At 47.8% G+C, this 26,356-nt stretch overlaps 1 protein-coding gene across 5 annotated transcripts in view; it reads left to right on the plus strand.

Annotated features, from left to right (window-relative positions):
- Window positions 1–26,356, plus strand: part of ST3GAL3 (ST3 beta-galactoside alpha-2,3-sialyltransferase 3) — a 233,531-nt gene that overhangs the window by 119,638 nt on the left and 87,537 nt on the right. For 3 of the 5 annotated variants that reach the window (XR_009865916.1, XM_062191124.1, XM_062191123.1), the window contains 2 exons: window positions 1,003–1,045; window positions 23,939–24,031. Coding sequence is in view for 4 of the 5 variants with exons in the window: in XM_062191124.1 (XP_062047108.1) it covers window positions 1,003–1,045; window positions 23,939–24,031 (136 nt within the window). In the remaining variant the exon portion in view is untranslated. The remainder of the gene's footprint in view (window positions 1–1,002; window positions 1,046–23,938; window positions 24,032–26,356) is intronic. The other 2 variants (XM_062191125.1, XM_062191127.1) reach the window with 1 other exon arrangement.

The raw sequence follows: 26,356 nt of genomic DNA on the forward strand, positions 1-26,356 counted from the left end.
CCCAAGCACTTGTCTGTCTTCTGCTGCCTTCGAAGTGAATTTGCAGAGAGGTGAATTGGAAGCTGAGTAGCTGGGACTCGAACCAGCACTCCTATATGAGATGCTGATGTCACAGGCAGTGGCTTAACTCACTGGCCACACAGCTGGCCCTTTAAATTTTATTTTAGCTCTCCTATTCTTTGAGCAATCAGATTTATCCCTTCTTTATGGTTCCCAGGAAGGGCATGGCTGTTACATCTTACCCCGGAGTTGACCTGGAGGGTACAGCAGTTAGATGCTTAGAGCCTAGAGGAAGCAAATGTTGCTTTTTTTTTTTTTTTTTTAAGATTTATTTATTTATTTGAAAGTCAGAGTTACACTGAGAGAGGAGAGGAAGAGAGAGAGAGGTCTTCCATCCGCTGGCTTACTCCCCAATTGGCCGCAACAATCGGAGCTACACTGATCTGAAGCCAGGAGCCAGGAGTTTCTTCTGGGTCTCCCATGTGGGGAGGGGCCCAAAGAATTGAGCCATCTTGTACTGCTTTCCCAGGCCATAGCAGAGAGCTGGATCAGAAGTGGAGTAACCGGAACACGAACCGGCGTCCATATGGGATGCTGGCACTGCAGGCGGCAGCTTTACCTGCTACGCCACAGTGCCAGCCCCCAAATGTTGCTTCTAACCTTCTTCTCCAGGGTTCAGTTTTGTGCTTTACTGAATTTCAGTTCCAAGCACCATGTTGTTACAGAAAGGCAGTTCTATGCCAGCATCAGACCAGTTGACCTAGAAGGCTTGGGAAGTGCCTTGTGTGACACTTGGTTCTTCACAGGCTTCGAGCTGAGCAGGTGTTTTTGAGACTTCAGGTTAAGCGTGGCAGGGTGCATCTGGGTCTGTGCCTTGCAGTGGTTGTATTGTCTTCTTTTCTGAGGTGGGTCTGTCCCCTGGGGTAAGATCTGGGGACTGTGATCCGCTTAGGTCAGCAGCGACCCGACTTCCTTGACATCTTCTGCTTCTTTCTTTTTCAGAGTATGATCGGCTGGGCTTCCTCCTGAAGCTGGACTCGAAACTGTGAGTAGAGTGAGAAGTGCCAGGGCTCCGCGGGGGAGGGGGCTGACCTTGGAGTCAGCTAGCAGATTCCCTGGGGCCTCCGTCCTCGTGCTGTCAACAGAACCTGCAGGGTCCTTGGAGCCTGGGGTGGTGGATGTCAGCATGGGCCTTAGATTTGCCTGGCACCAGGCAGCTCCTTACAGAGGGCTCCTGGCCCGGTTTGTGTGACAAAGAGGCCTCTGGGAGGACTTCTGCAGAGCAGAGGATGGTGGGGTCACAGCAGGAGGCGATGGCGTCTCAAAGATGGCCTGCTTCTTGGCAAGCAAAGCCTTCCCTGATCGACCCCCTGCCCCACTCCCCTCAGTTTCAATCACTGTCATGCCTGCCCCAGGTAAACCTCTTCTCACTACCCTTTTTGTTCTGCTTCTTATTGGTGCCTGAAACTCTTTCCTTGCCAGGCCACTTGGAAAACTCAAAGACCACTTCCTCCCCACACAAAATTAATTGTCTCTTCCTTTGGGTTTTCTACATCTGTTACCAGTTGTCTCACAATACTGTAATTAGCCATGTAGTAATTATTTTTTTTTTAACTTTTATTTAATGAATATAAATTTCCAGTGTACAGCTTATGGATTACAATGGCTTCCCCCCCCCCCCAATAACTTCCCTCCCACCCGCAACCCTCCCCTCTCCCGCTCCCTCTCCCCTTCCATTTGCATCAAGATTCATTTTCAATTCTCTTTATATACAGAAGATCAATTTAGTATAAAGATTTCAACAGTTTGCACCCACATAGCAACACAAAGTGAAACATACTGTTTGAGTACTAGTTATAGCATTAAATCACAATGTACAGCACATTAAGGACAGAGATCCCACATGAGGAGCAAGTGCACAGTGGCTCCTGTTGTTGACCCAACAAATTGACACTCTAGTTTATGGCGCCAGTAACCATCCTAGGCTGTCGTCATGAGTTGCCAAGGCTATGGAAGCCTTCCAAGTTCACCGACTCTGATCATATTTAGACAAGGTCATAAAAGACAGAGTGAGGATAGTAACCAATGATCCTAAGAGTGGCATTTACCAGGTTTGAACAATTATACAGCATTAAGTGGGGAAGAGGACCATCAGTACACAGAGGTTGGGAGTAGAGCCATTGGTGGTAGAGTAGAGGTTATGATTACAAAGGAATGAGGCCCAAGTGCACTAGACAGGGCCTAGAACAAAGGACAGAGTCATTATTAGAGGAGCTAAGAAAGGTGCTGTCTAAGCTACAATGAAGTTTTCTGATTGAGAGGCAAATAGAACCTGATAGAAGGGGCTTGATAATAATCTGGTGGGCTTTAGGCCTTGTAAATTCAGAGGCCCAGACCTATCTATCTCTTCACATGGGGTATATCCTAAGGGAGGTGTGAACCTCCTAGGGGAAGGCACTCTGTTGACTTTCATTACTTGGCTGGGCTGGGAGGAGAGCTGGCCAGGTAAAGGCAGGTGGCATCTCTAACAAGAAATTTACAGTTCTGCCTGCAATGTTGCTGACCCTACTTGACCATCCCCTCAGCTGCAGTGGTCATTTTGGAAGTTGGGCTGAGTGAAGGGCTTTTCAGCTTAGAGCCAATAAGATCTGTGGCTCTGACCTGGGCATCCTTCGACTCCAGGGCAGGTCCATTTCCAGTGATCCAACTCTTGGCAGAGCTGCCAGGGCTCTTCACAAGCTGACTTCTGCTGAAGCCCAGGCTTACCACATTGATAGCCACTGCAGTGGACTGGCCTGTTGGGTCTCCTTGAGGGCAGATCACTGTACAGATCAGCCATTAATAGGCCTGCCACCCATTGCTTCTGATGCCGAGCTTTCTTTTCCTCCTGGTTTGTGTTAAAGCAGACCAGAGGATGCAAGTCAAGGGAGTGCCCGTTTCCCATCTCTAATCTTCGGTGGCCTGAACTACAAGTCTATAGTCACAGGCATGTTCTGTAGTAGTTTTTCTAAGGTAGACAATGCCCATGAGGAAAATTATATTCTCACTTTCAAACTTTCTTTCCCTTTGGTCTGAAAGGGAGGTTTTTTCTACTTACTGTATACTTCGCTGATGGCGAAGTGAATCTAGCTATGAGATTATTATTTGAGTTCTTATTTTGGCTATGCTATTGCAGAAAAATGTTAGCCATCTCTTTTATAAGGTCTAAAGATTAAATTGTGCATTCTACAGATTCCTTCATAATAGAATTAGTTTCCTACCTTGAAGAGAATAGAGAAATGAAAGAACAAGTTGGGCTTAGAATAGAGAAATGAGGGAGCAAGTCCTAGATCGCTTGCTGACAATAGCAATATCACATGAATACTTAGCAAACCGTTTCAACCATTAGATAACAACTTAAGAAAACATTTACCAGAAGGTCCAATGCCTTCTATAAATTTTAAGAATCATGTATTTGAAAACACCTCTTAAATATCTAACATGGTGTAGTTTGTTTAGCCAGTAGACTTAAGCACAACCATCTAAAATGTTTTTAGTTTCTTTCTACCAACAAGTCTAAAACATATGATACACAGATTCAGGTCCCACAAATTAAAATGTATCTTTGATTGATTTTAGCAGCTTAAATTTATGGACAATCTTATCTATAAGCCATTTAAAATAAAACTCTTAATAAAATTTCCCCATGTGGACATACAATATGTACACACATATAATATAGCATAATAGACCAATACATCAATTTTAATAATAGCTTTTAAAATCTTTAACTCTTTTTGTAGATTGCCAATTGATTTGAATTGCTTTTTCTTTTTAGTAACCTCAGTTAACCATACTTTCTCTCATTTGGTACTGTTAATACATTATTGGCTTCATCTGTTTACAGAGCCATCCCAAAGTACTGAATACAATAAAAGTGGCTGGAAAAAGTCCATAGGAACCTATAGGAGGACAGCTAAACACAGAACCAACAACGCTTTAGTTTTATGAGCAGCAGATATTCAAATTTTTGAAAAAAGCACATATTTAAATAACCCATAGCTCTTAATAAAAATGCAGCTGTTTTTGAACAATTAGAATTTAACAGACATCAAGAGAACATAATAGATTACTTTAACACATTGCTTTAACAGAGCATCAGAGTTTAATTCTATGTCAAAGAGAAATTGAGCTTCCTGTGATCTTTTGCTGTGAGGTTTCCTTCCTTTACCTTCTTTCATATTGGTGACCATGTTTCTGTGTTTCTGTATGTAACACATCTTTAAGCATCTTCAGGGCAGGATGAGTGGCAACAAATTCTTTCAGTTTCTGTTTGCTATGAAAAGTCTTAATTTCACCTTCATTCACAAATGAGAGCTTTGCAGGATATAGTATTCTGGGCTGGCAGTTTTTCTCTCTTAGTACCTGGGCTATGTCTCGCCATTCCCTTCTAGCTTGTAGGGTTTCTGATGAGAAGTCTGCTGTGAGTCTAATTGGAGATCCTCTAAGAGTGATCTGACGTTTCTCTCTTGCACCTTTTAGGATCTTTTCTTTCTGTTTCACTGTGGTGAGTTTGATTACAACATGTCGTGGTGAGGATCTCTTTTGGTCATGTTTATTAGGGGTTCTATAAGCTTCCTGTACTAAGATGCCTCTGTCCTTCTCCAAACCTGGGAAATTTTCTGCTAGTATCTCACTGAAAATGCCTTCTAATCCTTTCTCCCTCTCCATGCCTTCAGGAACTCCTAGAACCCGAATGTTGGGTTTTTTAATAGTATCCTGTAAATTCCTGACAATATTTTTTAGATTTCTAATTTCTTCTTCTTTTCTTTGGTTTGCCTGTTTCCTTTCCTGTTCTCTGTCTTCTAAGTCTGATATTCTCTCTTCTGCTTCGCCCATTCTGTTTTTAAGGCTCTCTAATGTGTTTGTCATTTGATCTATTGAACTCTTCATTTCATTATGATTTCTAGTCACTATCAGAGTTTCTTGTTCCACTAGTTGTTTCATTTCATTTTGATTCCTCCTTAATATTTCACTTTCACGAGAGAGATTTTCTATCTTGTCCATGAAGGATTTCTGTAGTTCAAGAATTTGTTTTTGAGAACTTCTTAATGTTCTTATCAATTTTTTGAGATCTGCTTCTTGCATTTCTTCGATCTCATCATCTTCATAATCTTGAATTGGGGTGTCTTTTTCAATTGGGGGCGTCATAGTTTCTTCCTTGTTCTTGTTAGCTTGGTTTTTGCGTTTGTTCTTTGGCATGTTGGAGATATTTGGTTTCTTCACTGTGGTGTTTTTTCTTGTTACACTATAGCTCTATATTAAGTGGACTGTCTGCTTTCAGTGGAGCCTTAGAGGCTTGAGATGAGTGTGGACTGAGAGCTGTGTTTGGTTCCTCAGGGTTGAGGGTGTGTCAAGGATGACACTCCCAGGTTAGGTGTGGTAAATCTCTCTTTCTTTTTTTGATTTAAAAGGGAAGTAATTCCGCACAGCTGAACGTAATTGGAGGTAGTTAGCAGGCAAATGATATACCCACAGGAGCCAGAGATCGGAAGCTCTTTCCCAAGGACCACACAGGGAATCTCTGCTGCCCTCAGTGTGGGCTCCAATTCTCCTGCAGTCTCCCACTGGGTTGCCAAGTTAGATGCTAATCTCCTGTTATTTCACCCCTCCCCACAGAGTCAGGTTTTTCTGCTAGGCTCAGGGCTGGTGCAGACCTGAGGTCGCCCTGCTTATGACGTATGTCCAAAATGGCGCCTGCTCTGTCTTGCTCGCCTGTGAGAGGTGAGCGGAGAGAGAGAAACTTGTGTCCGTATCAGTCACTTTTTTTATTTTTTCCTCTCTCTCTTCTAGTTAGCCTGGTGAACTTTTCCCCACGGAGTTTCAAGCCTCGTTCCCTCTAGCCTCCTCTTTCCGCTTGCCTGCTGGTATCTCGGGCTATGGAGGTTCGGCTCACCTCGCGTTCCAGCGCTGGTGCGTTGAGTCTGCCGCTGGTGTCCCGAACTTGGGCTCCCACGCTCTCCACGCAGGTCCACTGTGAATCACTAGTTCCGGAAGAGTTTCCTCTGCTGTTTCATCCCCTACTCTTCCTTGACACTGCAGTATCTCCATTTATATTAAACTTTCTCTCCCCCCGGACTAAGTGTGCTTCCTGCCTATTCCGCCATCTTGCCGCCTCTCCACCATGTAGTAATTATTAATTTGTTAAAGGCACAGACTCGGAGCCAGGTGAAGCTTGATTCAAATTCTAGATGGACATTTATTCTTTGTGTGATTTGGAGTAAGCGATTTAACTTCTGAGAGCCTCCGTTTCACCTTAAAGAAACCGTTTCACCGTTAACTTAAAACAGTGTGGGACCAGTGCTGTGGCATAGCAGGTAGAGCCACCGTCTATAGTGCCAGCACCCCACATAGGCGCCGGTTCGAGTCTCATACTCTACTTCTGATCCAGTTCCCTGCTATTGCGCCTGGTAGTTAGGCCCCTGCACCCATGTGGGAGATCTGAAGGAGGCTGCTGGCTCCTGGCTTTGGATTGGTCCAATTCTGGCTGTTGTGGCCATTTAGGGAATGAACCAGCAGAAGGAAGCTCTCTCTCTCTCTCTCTCTCTCTCTAACTCTGCCTTTCAAATAAATGTCTTCTTAAAAAAATTCTTAATTTAGTGCTCTGGGCCCCAAACAAATTAACTATAATTCCTAAGCCAATGAAATGCCACCAGATCAGAAGAGATATAGTAAACATGAAGTCAAATCACATTGATGAACAAAGACATGTTAACTGGGACATGTGAACTACAGTATTTAAACTGTCCTCAGCAGTGTGAGGAGGAGAGGGGAGGACCCCCTGCCCCGCTGTCCTGGCAGTGGGTGGTACAGAGGGGGAGGGGAGGGGGAGGACCCCCTGCCCCACTGTCCTGGCAGTGGGTGGTACAGAGGGGGAGGGGGAGGACCCCCTGCCCCGCTGTCCTGGCAGTGGGTGGTACAGAGGGGGAGGGGGAGGACCCCCTGCCCCACTGTCCTGGCAGTGGGTGGTACAGAGGGGGAGGGGGAGGACCCCCTGCCCCGCTGTCCTGGCAGTGGGTGGTACCGAGCAGGCTGTCCGGTAGTTTTCTTTCACGAACCAGGCCACTTCCATCAGCCTGGTCTTTAGCCCAGGGAGTTGGCTTGGCCTCACCTGATTTAACTACACTGTAAGGTTCAAGCTAGAGCTTTCTTGCCTCTTACTGGAAAGGCTTTTCCAGTCCAGTGCTATCTTTAGATGACAGCACGAATATGTGAGAAGGATGCTGCTTGGGGGTGGGGAGGTGGGGGCAGCGCCGATCTTAGCACGTTCAGATCCCCCTGTGGCGTCCTGCTCTGCTAAGTGCTCTCTTTCAGGTGCTCAGGAAAGGACCTGAACTTGGATCGGAAGAACCGGATTTGGATTCTGCCTCTGCTGCTTAGATCACGTGACCTTAGATAGTTCATTTTAGCTTTCTGAATCCCAGGTTTCTTTATGAAAAATTAATACTAGAAAGTTGGTCGGCGCCGTGGCTTAACTCCGCCTTGCGGTGCCGGCACGCCAGGTTCTAGTCCCGGTTGGGGCGCCGGATTCTATCCCGGTTGCCCCTCTTCCAGGCCAGCTCTCTGCTAGGGCCCGGGAAGGCAGTGGAGGATGGCCCAAGTCCTTGGGCCCTGCACCCCATGGGAGACCAGGAGAAGCACCTGGCTCCTGGCATCGGATCAGCATGATGCGCCGGCCGCAGCGGCCATTGGAGGGTGAACCAACGGCAAAAAGGAAGACCTTTCTCTCTCTCTCTCTCTCTCTCTCTCTCTCACTATCCACTCTGCCTGTCCAAAAAAAAAAAAAAAAAAAAATACTAGAAAGTATGAGTAGGTATACAAATTTCCTTTGTTTTGTCTTGATTGGGATTCGTTAAACTTCCTGAGTGTAGAATTGATGTGTTCTGGACTAGCATTGTGGCTCAGCTGGTTAAGCTACTGCCTACAATACTGGCATCCCGTATCAGAGGGGCAGTTTGAGTCCCAGCTGCTCTGCTTCGGATCCAGCTCCCTATTAATGGTCCTGAAAAGCAACAGAAGATGGCCCAAGTATTTGGGCCCCTACCACCCACATTAGAGACCTAGAAGAGCTCCTGGCTTCTAGCTTCAGCCTGGCCCAGCCCCAGATGTAGCAGCCATTTGGGGAGAGAACCAGCAGGTAGAATTCCCTCTCTCTCTCTCTCTCTCTGCCTCCTCCCCCACCTTTCAAGTAAATATATAAGCCTTTAAAAAATTTATGTTCTAGAAATTTTTCAGCTATCATCTCTTTAAATCTTCTGCCCTATTCTCTCTTCTGAAACTTACTGAATTTGAGACCTTCTCATACTAGCCTCTGGATCTGTTAACATCTCTTTCACACTTTCTGTCTTTCGATCCTTTCCACATTGAACTCAAACCCCAAAGGACTCAGCATAAAGATGAATAAGAACTTAAGCTGCACCCTCAGCAGAACTGCAGGAAAGGTCACCATAGCTCTGAGTGAATCCGAGCAAAAAGGTAATAAAATAGCAACACTTGTTGTTCATTGCCAGAGTTGTCATCATTCAGGTGATCCAGGGGCCTCAAGTCATGAGCTCAGTTTAAGGCATTCCAGACCAACAGTGCCTGCAAGCACCTGGCAGAAGCAAATGCAAGGCCTCTCCAGAGAAAGAGGAATTCCTCACTAGTAACTATTCAAGGAAGCAAGGGGCTACAGCAAAAAGCAACTAAACTCATAAGGAACAAGCATTCATCAGTGAGAACCATAAAAAATGACAACAAAAGAAGACCCTTAAAGATTTCTGAAATTGAAAGTACAAAGTTTATGAAGCAATTACACATACACACACTATATTTAAAGAGACAAAAGACAAGCTTGAACTATATGCATGGAATAGGGAACTACAAAAAGTAAAATACTAGATTAGAAAAGCAGTGACCCATGCTGGTGCTGTGGTGCAGCGGGTTAATGCCCTGGCCTGAAGCGCTGGCATCCCGTATGGGTACCGGTTCGAGACCCCGGATGCTCCACTTCCGATCCAGCTCTCTGCTATGGCCTAGGAAAGCAGTAGAAGATGGCCCTAGTCCTTGGACCTCTGCACCCGCTGGGAAGAAGCTCTTGGCTCCTGGCTTCAGATCGGTGCAGCTCTGGCTGTTGCGGCCAATTGGGGAGTGAACCATCGGATGGAAGACCTCTCTCTCTCTCTCTGCCTCTCTGCCTCTCTGCCTCTCCTCTCTCTGTGTAACTCTTTCAAATAAATAAATAAATCTTTAAAAAAAAAAAAAAAAAAGAAAGAAAAGGAATGACCACAATTTAAAACTCAATAGATGGCTTTAGTGGCAAATTAGATGCAAATGAAGATAGTTAATGAACTGGAAAATAGATCAGAAGAAATTATTTATAAGAGGAGTTAACAAACCTTTTCTATAACAGGCCAGATAGTCAATATTTTAGCATTTTTGAGCCTTCTTATTTCTATTGCAAGTACTCACCCCTGCTGTGTAACATGAAAGCATGTCACTGTTGCATAGACTGTAAGTATGGCTGTAGTCCAACAAAACTTTGTTTATGGACACTAAAACTTTCATGTGATTTTTATGTATCATAAAATATTATACTTTCAAATTTTTTTCCTACCCATTAAAAATGTAAAAACATTATTAACTCACAGTCATACAAAGCACAGGTGGTGGGTTGGCGTTGGCCCATAAGTCAGAGTTGGCTGACCTTTTGCTGAGAATACAACACAGATAAATTACATGAGAATGATTTTCTCACCCAGGTATTTTCTGTTCTGTTATGTGGAAATATTGTTAACATTGCTGACTGTCCAGTCATAAAGTCTAGAAATAGATATTTTTGATTTTTAATATTAAACTTGTTATTTTTTATTTATTTGAAAGGCAGAGAGAAAGAGAGAGAGACCTTCCATCTGCTAGTTCACTCCCCAAATGCCTGCAATAAAAGGGACTGGGGCAGGCAGAGGCCAACAGCCCAGAACTCAGTCTGAGCCTCCCACATGTGTGGCAGGTACCCAGTTGCTTGAGCTGTCTCCCCGAATCCACAATAGCAACAAGCTGGGGCTGAAAGCAGAGGCAGGGCTCCAACTCCGGTTCTCCTATGTGTAATGCCGTCCCACACAGCGTCTTAACTGCTGTGCCAAACACCCACTCCATTCATGGTTTTCTTTTAATATTGTGTTTTTGGAATAAATAAATTGGTTTGTATTGCCTTTGAGAATTCTCTGCTGCTTGTATCCACATGACAAAGTCATTTGTTAGTGCTATGAAAATCATTCAGACTACTTATGTGAAAATTTATCTTTTAACTGCAAGATCAGTCATTCGGGAAGGCAGTAATTTTTTTTTTCTTTTTTGACAGGCAGAGTTAGACAGTGAGAGAAAGAGAGAGAGAGAGAGACAGAGAGAAAGGTCTTCCTTTTCCATTGGTTCACCCCCCAAATGGCTGCCACTGCCAGCGCTCTGCGCCGATCCACAGCCAGGAGCCAGGTGCTTCCTTCTGGTCTCCCATGAGGGTGCAGGGCCTAAGCACTTGGGCCATCCTCCACTTGGAAGGCAGTAATTTTTGGTGACTAAAAATGTGGACCATGGAGCCAAACATGGATTTTTAGGCCCAGTTCCACATTTTACTAGTCTAATCTTGAGTGAGTTATTTGAGCACTGAGTCTCAGTTTCCCACTGCAAAGTAGGGATAATAGTAAACCAGTGCAAGGATGAGATTGAACCTCTCCTGTAGCGGTCAGTGTCTGGTGAACTGGACGAGAGAGAGCCCCAGAATGCGAGCTGGACCTCACCTTGCCTCCTGCTCTGTATCCCAGATCTCACTCACTCACCATTCACTTAGCAGATGTTTCTGGAGCACTAACTATATGCTCTGTAAGCATAAGCTCTAAGCCGTAAGTACAGCCTTATGAGCTTGATGGGAAAGGCTGTCTAGGGTGTGAATGAGAAGCGAGAGAGAGGGCAAGGGTAGTGTTGCTGGTAGCATGAGCAACGAACAGCTTCCCTGTTTGTCTGTTTTGAAGTAAAAGTGACTTATTGGTGGTTTGGAAGCATGAATAAAGGACAGGGATCCTGAGGTGCATTGGGTGTAGAAGAAAGAGCAGCCCCCACTGCCGAGGGCTGTGAAAGGAGACCAGGTCTCTGTGAAAGCAGATGAAAGGAAATTCCTGGAAGAGGCTGAGAGTCTCAACGAACAGGGCCCATGGAACAATCTGGGAAGTCAGTGTGTTGGGCAAGGGGAAAGAAGTAAGAGATTGGGCCAAGGAGGAGCAGAAAGCAGTGCCTTGAGGATGAGCAACCTGACAAAGACCTAGTTGGGGGAGTGGGCAAAAAATAACCAAGATGTGGGACTGGTGAGTCGGTGGGTGTTTTTTGCCTCATGGTTGCCCAAGGATTGATCCTGTCTTCTAGGATCGGGTTGCTCATTGCACACAGCTGTAACCTGGTTGGATGATAGTTGTAGAGATTCAAGTCTGGTCTGTGGGTGGCTCCAGGTTCTCTGAACGGATCTGCTGTGTTCTGGTTCGTAGTTGAGGGTCCTGGGGAAAGGCTGAGGACTAAAGGCTCCTGCTCCAACAACGAGATGTGCACTTCCTCATTTGTTCAGCATATTTCCTGAGCAACTAGCATATATCAGGCAGTGTTCTATGCTTGAGAATATACCAATGAACAGGACAGCCAATAAACAAAATGTGCTGTAAATCAGGGAAGTTTCTGTTATCTTGGGAAGTGCTAAGTGCTGGGAAAGAAAATGGAGCAAGACAAGGAGACTGCAAGTTGAAATGAGATGGTCAGGGTAGGACTCACTAAGAAGGTGACAAGCGAGCCCTGAGTTAATGGAAGAGAAGAGGGTCAGTCCTGCCCCTGGCTGGGTGCAGAGCCTTGCAGACAGAGCCTAAGGAGCTCTTCAGTCTCAGGAGGAATATGGTGCCGCGAGCCAGGAACCTGCCCATTGCCCACAGTCTGGGTCCTGGTGCCCAACTGCATTCCTTGGGCCATGCTGAGCCTTTTGGAGCAGATTTAATTAAATGGAGGCTCCATCTATTTGAGCTACATATGGGTGAGTGCTCTGAGCTGTGGGAAATCTGTCCGTCCCTACGTTGTGGTATTTTATAATTGCCGTGTGGATGAGAGAATGGGATCTTTAATGCTCAGTGTGATTTCATGAGGAATTCTGCGTGAAGACACAAGGATGAGAGAGCCAAAGTGAAATCTTCTAACCCTCAGAACCATGTGAAAGGCAGGTGGAGGTGAGTCTACTAATTCCAGAACAGCCTGCTGCATTCCCTTTGGCTTCAAGGGGTAAGCATTCACTGAGCACCTGCTGCCCAGTGCTGTCCTGGTGCTCTCCAAGTGACCCACAGTTGTCACATTGATGCTCTCATCCATTATCATGGGAAAATAACAGAGAAAGAGGGAGATACAAAGAGGGAGAGAGAGAGAGCTTCTATCCGCTGGTTCATTCCTCAGACGGAGAAGTGGAAGAGTGGAAAGGGAGAGAGTACTTTAGAAGCCATCATAGAAGCGTAGAGTAGAACTCAGTAGAGAAAAACCAACAAAACCAAAAACTGGTTCTTTGAAAATATCAGTAAAATTATACATCTCTAGGCAGGTTAACCAAAAGACTGAAAGACTGACAGACAGAGGACACAAATTACTAGTATCGTAAATGAAAGAGGAATCACCACTGCCAAACCTTGGGTGTTAAAAGGATAATAAAGGGGCAAGTTTGAGAACTAAGGTGAAATGGACTGATTTCTTGAAAAATGCAAACTTTCAAAACTATGCAAGGAGAAGTGAATACTTGAATAGACCTATGTCTACTAAAGAAATTGAGTCAATAATTGCCTTCCAAAACAGAAAACACCAGGCCCAAATGGTTTCCGTAGTTCATTCTATCAAAATTTAAGAGGAAAGAGGGGTCAGTTCTGTAAAATCTCTTCCATAAAACAGAAGAAGGAGGAATGCTTCCTGACTCCTTCTGTTTCTATTGAAGACTTCTTTATTTGAAAGTCAAAGTTCCAGACAGAGAGGGAGACAGACACAGAGAGGTCTTCCATTTGCTGGTTTATTCCCAAGTGGCCACAACGGCCAGGCCTGAGCCAGGCTGAAACCACGTCTGATCCGGCTCCCTGCTGATGGCCTGGGAAAGCAGTGGAAGATGGCCCAAGTCCTTGGGCCCCTGTACCCGCATGGGAGACCAGGAAGAAGCTCCTGGCTGCTGGCTTCGGATCGGCACAGCTCTAGCTGTTGTGGTCAGTTCGGGAGTGAAGCAGCGGGTGAAAGACCTCTCTCTGTCTTCTTCTTTGTGTAACTCTTAACTTTCAATAAATAAAAATAAATCTAAAAACAACAAAAAAACAAAAACACAAGCCATGAAAGGAAAAAACTGGTAAGTTGATTTTATTGAAATTTAAAACTTGTGTTCTATGTGAAAGCCACTGCCTAGAGTATAGCAGATTGGGAAAAACAAGCCACAGAGTAGGAAAAATAAAATATATAAAACACATATGATAAAGAATATATATCTAAAATATACAGAACACTCTTAAAAACAACAGTCAGAAAAGAACCAGCTCAATGAAAACATGGGCAAATGATCTGAAGGGAGGTGGGACTGGCACTGTGGTATAGTGGGCTAAGCCTCTGCCTGCAGTGTCAGCATCCCATATGGGTGCCGGTTCAAGTCCTGGCTGCTCCACTTCCAGTCCAGCTCCCTGCTAATGTGCCTGGGAAGGCAGCAGAGGATGGCCCAAGTGCTTGGGCCCCTGCACCCACATGGAAGACCTGGTTGAAGCTCCTGTCTTTGGTCTTACGCAGCCCTGGCTGTTGCAGCCATTTGGGGAGTGAACCAAGAGATGGAGACCTCTGTCTCTACTTTCTCTAACTCTGCCTTTTAAATAAATAAATAAATCTTAAAAAAAAAAAATCTGAAGAGACACCTCACCATATAAGTCATGCAGATGGCAGAGAAGCACATGGGAAGTTGCTTGTGTCATATGTCTTTGAGGAAATGCAAATTCAAACAGTGATGAAATCCTATCACACACCTGTTAGATTTGCTAAAATAAAAATAACAAGACCTGGCCATCTCAAAAGCTGACAAGCATGTGAAGCAGTAGGAATTCTCATTCACAGCTGGTGGGGAGCAGAATGGCTTGGCCGCTGGGGTACAATGTAGCAGCATCTCAGAAAGCCCATCCCTGTCTGACTGACTGTTCTAGCAACCGCCCTCCTGGGTATTTACCCACCTGAGTGGAAAACTTTGTGTTCGTACGAAGATTGCACATGAATATTTTATAGCAGCTTTACTCATAATTGTCAGCAACTGGCGTCACCCAAGATGCCCTTCAGTGGGTAAACGGAGAAGCACACCTGGTTTGTCCGTGCAGTGGAATGTCACTAGGCACTCAGAGGAAATGAGCCATGTCTCCTCCCGGGACATGGAGGAACTTGAAATGCGTCCCTGCTGGCTGCTGTGGAATGCTCAGTCATGTGCGATGCAATAGAACATTAGTGACGTTAACGTGCCTCCTGTGCATCTGCACCCTGTACCCCTTACCTGGCTGCTGCGTTCCCTCTCCTTGTGACATCACCTCAGGATGCCCGCCCTACCCCCAGACCACTTTAATTGCCTTGTAGCCCCCACACCCCGTACCTAACTCTGGTTGTGCTTGTACTTGGAGGTGGTTTTTTTAGTTACTTATCTGCCTTGCTTGTAGAATAAAAGCTTCATGGGGGCAGGCAGGAGCTAAAAAAGAGAAAACTCAGACCCCTGTATTGCACAGCTTCCGAAAATTTCCTCCAGAAGAGCCTGAGTTTCAGAGCAGAAGCAACACAGACTGTGAGCAGCCAGTTTCACATGTGAAAATTGTCCAGGCCCTTTCACGCGTGATGCGTATATGTGGCTTTAATACTTCCTCTCCAGTCTTGCAGTACCTCTGTTGCTCCACGGAGATGTACTGTGCTTGTGTAAGGGCCTTTGTTACCCAGCCCCGCACAGTCATACCCACCTTAAGAAGCCGAGACGTAGTGGATTCAGGGACTGTGTTATCTGGAAATCATGATCATGACCTATGTCTTGTGCTGGGGTCCAACCCTGCGGTTTTCACCGTGGATCTGGTGAGAATTGCCAGTGGATCACAAGTCCCAGCTCCTCCGCTTCTGATCCAGCTTCCTGCTAATGTGTGCTCTGGGTGGCAGCACATCATGGCTCAAGTAGTTGGGTCCCTGTCACCCACTTGGGAGACCTTGATTGGATTTGGGACTACTGGTTTCAGCTTAGCCAAGCCCTAGCTGTAATGGGCATTCAGGGAGTTAACCAGTGGATGGAAGATCTCTTTTCCTATCTTTTTGCCTTTCAAATAAAATTAAAAGAAAGACATAGGTAAAATTTTAAAAACCAGTGGCACAGTAACTGACAGTAGTATACCTTTCAATGACCTGTATTATTGCAGACATTCATTAATCTCAGCAGTTCTATAATGGCTGCATTATTATAGCTACTTTGTGCATTGTTATAACTACTTCTAGAGTTAAGGAAACCAATTGTATCTTTTAAAAAAAAAAGTATTTATTTATTTATTTATTTATTTGAAAGGTAGAGAGGCCTTCCTTCTGCTGTTTTGCTCCCCAAATGGCTGCAATGGCAGGAGGTGAGCTGATCCAAAGCTAGGATTCAGGAGCTTCTTCCAGGTCTCACATGCAGGTGCAGGACCCCAAGCACTTGGGCCACCTTCCATTGCTTTCCCAGGCCATAGTAGAGAGCTGGATCAGAAGAGGAGCAGCCAGTTCTTGAACTGGTGCCCATATGGGATGCCAGCACTGCAAGCAGCAGCTATACCCGCTATGCCATAGTGCAGGCCCCTCAATTGTGTCTTAACTGAGGTTACAAAATTAGTAAATGGAAGAGCTATTTACTTGAACCCCAGCCTCCTTCCTTTAAGCCAGTTGCTGTTTGTTTTGTTTTTGTTTTTGTTTTTTTAATTTATTTTTGACAGGCAGAGTTAGACAGTGAGAGAGAGAGAGAGAGAGACAGAGAGAAAGGTCTTCCTTTGCCGTTGGTTCACCCTCCAATGGCCACCGCGAAGGATCCGGAGGCAGGAGCCAGGTGCTTCTCCTGGTCTCCCATGGGGTGCAGGGCCCAAGGACTTGGGCCATCTTTCACTGCACTCCCGGGCCACAGCAGAGAGCTGGCCTGGAAGAGGGGCAACCGGGACAGAATCTGGCGCCCCGACCGAGACTAGAACCTGGCGTGCCGGCACCACAGGCGGAGGATTAGCCTATTGAGCCATGGCGCCGGCGCCAGTTACTGTTACTGCCAAAGCAAAGGCTTTGCTGAGCAGATTGGTTTTGGGGTCATTCTTTTCAGAAATGCAAATAATATTTGCCTTAAGGTAGGGCTGCTCCAACTGTGTACAGAGCCCTGGCCTTTTTTGTAAGACCTCTACATTTAGCATATAGTTAAGATTCTGCCTGGGACATCTACATCCTATATCAGTGAACCTGGTTAAATCCCAGTTATTTTACTTCCTATCCACCTTCTTGCTAATTGTGCACCCTAGAAGTCAGCAGGTGATGGCTCAAGTAGTTGGGTCCCTGCCACCCATGTGGGAGACCAGAATGGAGTTTCAGGCTCCTGGCTTCAGCCTAGTCCAGCCCTGGCTGTTGCAAGCATTTGGTGAGTGAGCCAGCAGATAGGAGTGCTGTCCCTCCCTCCTACCCTCTCCTTTCTCTACCTTTCAAATAAAATGAAAATAAATAAAATCTTTTTTGAAAGGATGATGGGTCCATGAGAGGTATAATGATCTATAAATGATAGTTTAGGGACAGAAAAGATACATGTAGATATTTACTTATTATCCAGTCCATGCCCTTGAAGTTTCTTCACAGTAGCCAGATGCCATCTCTCCATTCAGGTTCAGGGTCCACCTCTGTGGATTTTGTCATCAGATGTATCGTCCCTAGCAAATATCTCCTGACACAAGGAAAAGGTAGCAGTGATGTTCTCATGACGTCAGGGCGTTTTGGGTAGATCCTCCCGCCCCTCCCACCTTGCAGTCCCGTGTGTCAGCTGCTCCTTCCGTCCTCGTGGCACTGCCTGACACCCACGAGTCCTGTTCCCAGTGGCTCTCAAATGTTGCTGGTGATGCCCACAAATGCAGAATAGGAATTAGTTTTTTTTAAGATTTATTTATTTATTTGAAAGGCAGTTACAGAGAGAAATCGTCCATCCGCTGGTTTACTCCCCCAAATGGCCACAACAGCCAGAGCTGGGCCGATCTGAAGCCAGGAGCCAGGAGCTTCTTCTGGGTCTCCCACGGGGATGCAGGGGCCCAAGCACTTGGGTCATCTCCCGTTGCTTTCCGAGGTAAATTAGCAGGGAGCTGGATTGGAAATGGAGCAGCCGGGACTTGAACCTGTGCCCATATGGGATGCCGGCACTGCAGGCGTTGGCTTTACCTGCTACGCCATAGCACTGGCCCAGTTTTATGGTGTAAACACAGAGCAGCCTGTCCTCCAGCCACGTCTTCTGGACTCTTGCAGCCCCACCTACCTGGGTCAAAGGGCAGGACTGCTTTGGAGGATTATGGTGTGAGCTAAATGAGATCATTAGACCCAGAGTCTGGCACACAACTTATGCTCTGTAAACATCAGCTCCCTTGATCTTTCCAGAAACAGGTTGTGGATTTATTCTTATGAACATATGAAAACAAAATTGAATGGGAGCATGCTTGCAGGCCGCTGTTGGAGGAACCCTGTGAAGGCTGCGTACCGCACAGGCCAGCATGCCTGGAGTGCCTATGGCAGAGCCGCCTGGCAGCCAAGGCCCTCGAGACAGATCAGGGGCAGTCAGGTCAGCTCGAGTCTGATCAAATAGGACGGGCCTGGCTCAATGGAAGCTATCACAGTGCCCAGTAGCAAGAGCAAAGAGAAAGGCAGGGCCTCCAGAGAAATTGCACAAATTCCAGAAGTCTCAGATAAAGCAATGCCTCCCCCCTTAAAGATGGAAGAAGGCGTTTCACAGCATGCCAGAGGTCACTGCAGGTGGCTGCATGGCAGCTAGAAGCTTACACTGAAGGTCACAAAGAGCCGCCCGTCAGTGGTGTGCAAGGTGTAGTGGAAGCAGATCGGCGCGCCCCAGCTGGGAGCACAAAGTCACTGGTTGTCACACAACAGGAGCCAGTGGAGGGCAGCCATCAGGAGAGGCAGAAGTTGTCCTGGAGGAGAAAGCTTCCACCTTGGAGCCCGAGCCTGTCGTGCTAATGTACTTAGCTTTCCTTCCATAGAGACTGTTTCAGAAACAACAACAACAAAATAGAATGAAAACGTTGCCGACAGAAGAGGATTTTCACAGCTAAGCAAAGCTGCTTCTGCCATGCCCCGAGTCTGTCCCTGTCCCAGAGACTCCTCTGTGGTGGCTGGAGAAATGCGTCCCCACTGGAGAGGGTGAAACGAGCTCTGTGCTGGGGTCCACTCCCGTCCTCCCCACGTGGTGACATTGGCCAGCTGTGGCCACGCTGCTCTGTTTCTTGTCGGGCATGGTCTCCTTTTCTCATAACGGGAGCTTTGAACTTTGCATCGCTGCGTCAGCACGTGGGATGAGGGAGAAGGCCTCACAGAGGTGGTTCTGAACGTCAGCTGGCTAGAGGATGGCTATCACCGATCTGTAGAGTCCATGGGAGTAACCCTCAGAGCCCCTTCCTCATTTCTTCTCTCTCACACTTCCTGTAGGTTAACCTTCCAGGTGGACATAACCAAATGAGTTCAATCCAAGATTCTGTTGAGTACTTATGTACTCTGTGCCATGTGTGTTGGGCTACATTTTCAAGGTCTGGGAGAGAAAGGCATTTAAATGGAAAGTTACTCTACTGTGTAACAAGTCCAGGGCCATAGCTGTATCCTAGTAGTCACTGCTTCCCTGACCCCAAGCCAGCGTCTGGCCCTTGGCAACCAGACAGGGTAGCATGTACTGAGTGACAACCACATGTCTGCCACGCATTGTGCCAGGTGCCAGCACTCAGTTCTCCACGTAATCCTCACAACAACTTTATAAAGTCAGCACTAGTATAATATCAGGTTTTAAAAAAACATTTATTTTACTTATTTGAAAGGCAGGGTTACAGAGAGGGGGCGAGATAGAGGGAGAGGTCTTCCATCCAATGGTTCACTCCTCAAATGGCTGCAGCAGCCAAAGCTGAGCTGATCCGAAGCCAGGAGCTTCTTCCAGGTCTCCCACGTGGGTGCAGGGGCCCAAGCACTTGGGCCATCTTCCACTACTTTCCCAGGCCATCAGCAGGGAGCCAGATCAGAAGTGGAGCAGCCAGGATTCTAACTGGCACCCATATGGAATGCCAGTGCCACAGGCAGAGGCCTAACCTACTATGCCACAATGCTGGCCCCTAGTGTCAGTTTTAAAGGCTGGCAATTTAAGGGCACACAACAATTAAGTAACATGCTCCAAGTCACACAGCTAGTAAGGGATGGAGCTAGGATAAAAATCCGCAGACTGACTCCATTGCTTCTGCATGATTGTTGAATGAAAATGAGGGGTAGAAGGTGGGCAAGAAAGAGGGTATGGGGACAGGTGTGGCGCTCAGGTGACAGTCTGCCCTAGCTAGGTTGGGTCCACTGGTGGGATGGGTTGGGTCCACTGGTGGGATGGACTGGTTCTACTTGGGAGAGGAAGTATCATGGGAACTTCTTACAGGAAGTAGTACTTGAGCAGCATCGGTTGGCCAGGGTGGGTTAGGGAGCAGAGCCTAGCTAATCCTTTTGCTTTTGTCGTGGATCCTCCCCTGCCGCACACACACTTGCTCAAGCATTCCTCCTGCAACTGTCCCATCTCTACTGCATCATGAGATTTTCTCATATTCTAGCCAGCTTATAAACATGCTAAAATATTTTCCAACCTCAAAAAATGCTGTCTTTACCCTTCAGCTATTGCCCCACCCCTCTCTCTCTCCCCACCCCTCCCTTCCTTTGTAGCAAAACTCGTAAAAATAGTCTCTAGGACTCTGGCTGCTCTCCTCCCATTTTTTCTTAGGTCCCATGAAATCAGAGTTTGCCCACACACATCAGTGAAACAGCTCTTGTCAAAGTCACCTGCGCCTCCATGTTGCCAAACTTAGCAGGCAATCATATAGTCACACCTTACCAGGCCACCAGGGGTTGTCACAGTTGGTCCCTTCGTCCTTCTTGCCGCATCTCCTTCCCTCTGCGACTATAACGTCACGTTGTCTCCTGATTAGTTTGCTACCTGTCTGATTGCTCCGCTCAGCCTCCTGCCACTTATCTCCCAAGCGCTGACCCTTCGAGGGTGCCCTCCTGCTGGGAGCCATGCAGCGGCTTTATGGTAATGCCAGTCCCTCTGGATCAGGTGCAGGCTTGAGGCTCAGAGCCTCCACATGCTGGCGGCTGGCCTTCATGCCTCATCGTACAGTAGCATCCATGTGCTGCTGCGGAGGACCGCACCTGCTTCCTCACCACATCCTCACCAGACCCTGGGAATTAACTCGGTTCCCAGTGTACACGAGGGAGCTGAGAATCACATTTCCCCCCACTTGCCCCAGGTCGCACAGCTGGTCAGCGCCCTCACTGGAAGCTTCTGATTCCAGAAACAACGGCCTTGCCGCTCGCAGCCCCCTCTGTGGCTGATTACTCATCTCGGTGAAGCGGGGGAGTGGAGTTCTGGTCCCTTCCCTGTGCTCCCCGCTGTCCCTGTGGGTGTCCCCTGACAGGCAGCGGCTTGCACCCGTCACGTTCGCGGGACAAAGGGTGCTCTTACTGGTTGCAGAGTTTCCTCTCGCCAGACGAAAGGCCAGCTGTGAGGGCCAGGAGAACAAGGGCCGAATGATTGGATCAGACATCTGTGAGGCCTCCTGGCATTTGGAGCGGGAGTGCCTGAGAGAAACTTAAGTATGCTGGCCTGAGGGAGTTGGCGACAGTCACTCTTGGTGGTTCTGACCGCACAGTGCCCCAGAGGTCCCAGCCTGCCGGATGACTCAGAATCCCCAACACTCCCCCTATTCTTCTCTTGCTAGGATACTCAGGAGGCCATTTCCAAGGCATTTTAATTTGGTAATCACTCGACGGCAGGGCCCACTGCGCCCAACTGTGCGTGTTAGAAGCCACTGTTGCTTTCGGGATGAAGGATTGATTGAAAGCTCTTCCTGCTGGCTCTGCCCTGTCCCCTGCCTTCCCTGCTGGGTTCTGGCTTCCCTGTGCTCCCCCCTGGACGATCTGAACCCGTGAACCCTGGACCGTCCCCAGCCCTGAACCTGCAAGCACCTTGCCAGGAGTCCACGGCAAGTGCTAGAGACAGGAAAGATGTGATCAAAGTGTTGGCTTGTGTCATACATTTATCTCTGCCATGCTCTGTGTTAAGAAGAGCAGCTGCCATCTGTCTTTCGACTTCTTTGTGAAACTTTCTGGGACTCTGGAAGACCGCAGGTGGGCAATGGGGGATAGGACAGGGAGGGATTCGGATGCTGCGCTGCCGCCTCGAGCCACCCCAAACACCCTGAGCACCCCTGTGCTGTTGCTGGGCCCTGCCCCTTCCTCTGTGGTCATGTGGCTGGTGGCTGCCAGGTTAGAGGGGAGCCAGTCAAATCCAGTACCTGCCATGTTCCAGCTGTATGATCTTGGATGAGATCCTGTTCTTTTTTATAAAAGATTCATTTATTTACTTGATGGGCAGAGAGAGGGAGAGAAAAAAAGGTGTGTGTGTGTGTGTGTGTGTGTGTGTGGAGAGAGAGAGAGAGAGAGCGAGCGAGCGAGAGAGAATGCTGAGGGGAGGTCTTCCATTTGCTTGTTCACTCCATAAATGGCCACAAAGAATGGGGTTGGCCCAGGCTGAAGCCAGGGGCCCAGAACTCCATCCAGGCCTCCCACATGGGTGGCAAGGACTCAATTAACTTTGGCCATCCTCCACTGCCTTCTCAGGTATGTTAGCAGGAAGCTGGATGGGAAGTAGAGCTGCTGAAACTCAATCTGGCACTCAGTATGGGATGTTGGTGTCGCAAGCACTAGCTTAACCTGCTGAGCCCATGTGTGGATTGGTCATTCACAGCACCTGCTCACATTGCTGTTAAGAGGAGTAACTGAAGGCGACCTAGAATGTTCTCATCACTGTGCCTAGGCCAGAAGCTCCTAGTGAATTCAGTAATTGCCGTGACGTTCAATTTTCATTTCTAAAGTATAGTTAGTTTGCATAAGGAAATACTGTTTTTCTCTTGTTGAAATCTTTGACTTTCTTTTGCCTACCAAATAAAATTCCAACTCTGGTGTGTCATTTACATTTCGGGCTTTGAGTTTCACTGGTAGGGAAGGTTTCAAAATGTAGATTTCTGAACGAGATCGCACATGGACGTAGGTGTGTTTGGCTCACTTACTCTGGGCAGGGCCCTGTACTTGGCCCATGGGGGTCCAGGAGTGAACCGGCTATTGGCAGCGCCATCTCTCACCGTGCAGTACAGGCACCACCAGCTTACCCCAGTCCCTGCAGAAGGCAGTGCTCACGGCAGACTTGCCTGGAGGCTGTGACACTGCACAGCAGCTGGACACCAGAGTGCTGGCAGTGGGCCCACAGGCAGGGGTGGAGGAGGTTGGGGCTTAGAACAGCCAGCCAGAGCTCACTCAGGTGCCCCACAGTCACTGAGCCCATTCACTGAAGAGACCCTGTTCTTGAGTTGTGATTTTCTCCAGGGTGCAGAGAGCAGAGTGCTGGGTGACAGGGTGGTGACTCCAGCCCCACAGTGAACCCATAAACCCATAAACCACACTGAAATCCAAAGATGATGGCAGTCACACAACTGCCAATCAGAAGCTCATTCCACAGTCCCTGGCCTGTGGGCTCCTGGGACTGCCTTGTCAGCCATGCAGAATACAATGGGGGCTATCAGGGTCACTTTGTTCCTTTGCAGAAATTAAAGAGATCTTCTGTGCACCTGTCTCTGTACAAGGAGCCAGAGGCAAAATTAACGCAGAGCCTGACCTCAGGAATTTACAGAGTGATGCGAGGACACTCGCCACTGACGATTACCAGACAGCCTGGCTAGTGTTGTCGGGTGTGCATGTCATGTGGGTGGCAGGGGAGGGACTGTCAGAGCGCAGAGGAGGCACGTGGCCCAGTCCTGGACTCGGGGCACTGCTCCCAGTGGAGCCCAGCGTGGCTATGATGAGCCGGTAGGCATTAGCAGCTGGAGAAGGACCAGGGGTAACCTTGCAGGAGAGCATGCCCCACTGAGCATCCAGTGGTTATGGCAGGAGTCCCAAGGACGCGTTTGTTGTGTCCATATTCAGGCCACTGGCCATGCTTCCCACTAGAGGGTCACAGCGTGTGTGCAAGAGAAGAGGAATGGATGAGACTGGGCATGTAGGAACATTCCAGGAAGGTGGAAAGGCAGGGCCGCTACCAGTCTCAACCCGAGGAGCTCCAAGTGCTGCTCCCTGGGACTGGGAGCCCGGATAGAGTTCCTGATTTTCTTGGTATCAGGCTTGCTGTAGAGGATCCATGTGAAGGGCAGGCATTGAGCCCACTGGGTAAGGTGACCACATCCCATGAAGAGCACCTGGATTCGATTCCCAGCTCCAGCTCCTGAGTCCAGTTTCCTGCTAATGCAGATCCTGGGATGGCTTACATAATTGAGTTCCTACCAGCCAGGTAGGAGACCTGGGTTGAATTCCCAGCTCCTGGCATCAGCCTGCCCATTCCCAGCCATTGTGAGCATTAGGAGAGTGACCTAGCAGATAGGATCACAGGGGCCTTGGTGTAGAAAAGGGCCAGAGGTGCTGCTGGGGGGGGGGGGGGGGGAGTGAGGCTTTATTCCAGGTGCAGACACCCATGTCTCTTCATGAATTGAAAGCCCAGGGACTGCTCTGTGCCTGGCAAGCTGTGACTGTCCTTCTCTCCCCATAGGCCTGCTGAGTTAGCCACCAAGTACGCAAATTTCTCCGAGGGAGCGTGCAAGCCCGGCTATGCTTCCGCCCTGATGACCGCCATCTTCCCCCGGTAAGCACTTCGTTTTCCTTCCTCTGCCTGGGCAGCCCGTGCCGCAGCCCTCTCGGCCATACACGGGTCTGCTGAGGAAACAAGATGCTGTTCTAACATCCCTCCTGTGTCCTAGAAAGGCCTTTGCTTGTGGCCACACTCTGTGCCTGGCCTCTTGGAGCTGGCACCTGGTGGTGTGGCTTGTGAGCAAGAGCCACATGGCTGTCCCAGAGAGGCACAAGCATCCATAGCAGCCAAGACCACCAATTAGAGAAGCTCCTGTGACCTGGTGTCAGAGACCAAGCAAAGTTTTTTGGAAGACAGACCCACGGCTGGCTTCGGAGAGGCCGATCCAAATAGAGCAGGGACAAGGAGACTTCTGAGGCTGAGTGTTAGCACCTCCCATGTCATTCCGTCTTGCATTCCAGAGCTCCTGGTTTCCTTGATACCAGGCTCACGGAAAATAGGCACTCAGTCCGGAGAGTTTCTTTTGCCAAATGCTGCTAAGGATTTAGGCTCACTCACTTACCCACCTTCTCCTTTTAGATTTTCTTTCCTGAAGCCGTGGTATGGAAGAGGGGCTTAAGGATGAGATTGTCTTGTGTCTTGGGGTGCAGTGAGACCATCAGGCTTGTCTTGTTCCTTCAGAAAGTGATAGGAGCTTCTGACTCAGAGGGTCTGAGGAAAAGTTACGTAGGACCCTCTGGACGTGGGGTGTGAGTAGCACATGGCCCACCAGGGGAGCCCGTGGGTGGGCTCTGCTCACTGGGGAAGGATTTGCCTCCCAGCCCTTGAACTGCCAAGGGACGAGGGATGGTACACAGTGTGCCTGCAGAGCCATGCAGAGAAACTGCCAGCCCCGGAGTAAATCCCGGGCCTTTGGGTTTTAGACTCCTTTGCTTTCCTAACGTGAGCAATCCAAGCGTAGCCCCGTGTGTAGGGCAGGGGGCTGTGCTGGCTGAGGATCCAGGGCTCAGATAGAGATCTCTTTGTCCAGGGGCCGCCTTCTGAATCGGTTCCAACTATTTGGCTTCCCGCAGCTGTTTACTGAGTGCCGCTAATGTGTCTGGCAGTGTGTTCTATGTCTTTACACATGTTTTCGCGAGCCAGCAGGACTCGGTCTTGTGGCCTAGACACCTGTGAGTTTTCTTTGACCCATGTGTAGGTTTCTTTTGCTTTTCCTAATTGAAAATAAGACAGGCATGTGGTTTTGAAAAACAAAACTCAAACAGTACAAAAGGGTACTGCCACTCCAGACCCCTCCCCAGAGGGGTCCAATGTTCCGGTAAAGGGAAACACGCCTTGTTTATTATTCTGCACCTTGATTTTTAACCCCCCACGATGTACGTTAGAGATGACCTCATTGCCAGCACATATGGATCCATCTCATTTTTGAAACAATTGCATAATATACAGTTGTACAGATGTGTCACAGTTTGGTTAAGTGAAGCTCATCAAAGTATGCGTATAGTACCAATTTGCCTCTTAGTGTAGTTCTGAGTTTTGACAAACGCATGCTTTGTGAAATCATCACAATAATCAATAGCACATTTGCTTCACCCCCAGAAAGCTCCCCGAGTGCCTTTGTAGTTAACCCCATCCCCCACCCCCAGTCACCAGCAACCTCTCATCTGTTTTCTGACCCTGTAGAGTTTCTGGGCTATGGGGTAAGTGGAGTCATATAGTACGTAGGCTTTTGCATCTGCGTCTTTCATTTAGTTGTAATGCGTTCGCAGCTCAGACATGGGTTGTGTATACCAGTTGTTTATGCCTTTTTGCATTGCCAAATCGTGTTCCGTTGTGTGGATATTACACAGCCTGCCTGTCCACTCTCAGGTCAAAAGTTCGGGGTGACTTTGAATAAAGCCACTGTAAGCCTACATGTACAGGTTTTTCTGTGGACATGCATGTTCATTTCTCTTGGGTAAATACCCAGGGGGTAGAATGCGTTTCTTTTTTTCAGATTTACTTATTTGTTTTTATTTATTTGAATGGCCGAGCAATGGGGGTGGGGGGGCAAAGGGGAGAGAAAGAGGAGAGAGAAAGAGAGATCAATCTTCTATCTGCTGGTTTACTCCCCAAATACCCACAATAACTGAGGTCAGGCCAGGCCATCCGGGTTTCCCACATGAGTGGCAGGGACCCAAGTACTTGAGCCATTACCTGCTGCCACCCGTAGTGGACATTAGCAGGAAGATGTGGGTCCAACAGCTGAATCCACTGCCCCACAACACGTGCCCCTCTAGAAGTTTTATAGGTTTAGGCCTTACATTTAGGTCTATGACCCAGTTTGAGTTTTTTGTTTGTGTTTGGTTTTTTCTTATTGGAACTTTTTTTCTTGAGGTT

The sequence above is a fragment of the Lepus europaeus genome, chromosome 5 (assembly GCF_033115175.1).
Source record: "Lepus europaeus isolate LE1 chromosome 5, mLepTim1.pri, whole genome shotgun sequence".
NCBI lineage: Eukaryota > Metazoa > Chordata > Mammalia > Lagomorpha > Leporidae > Lepus > Lepus europaeus.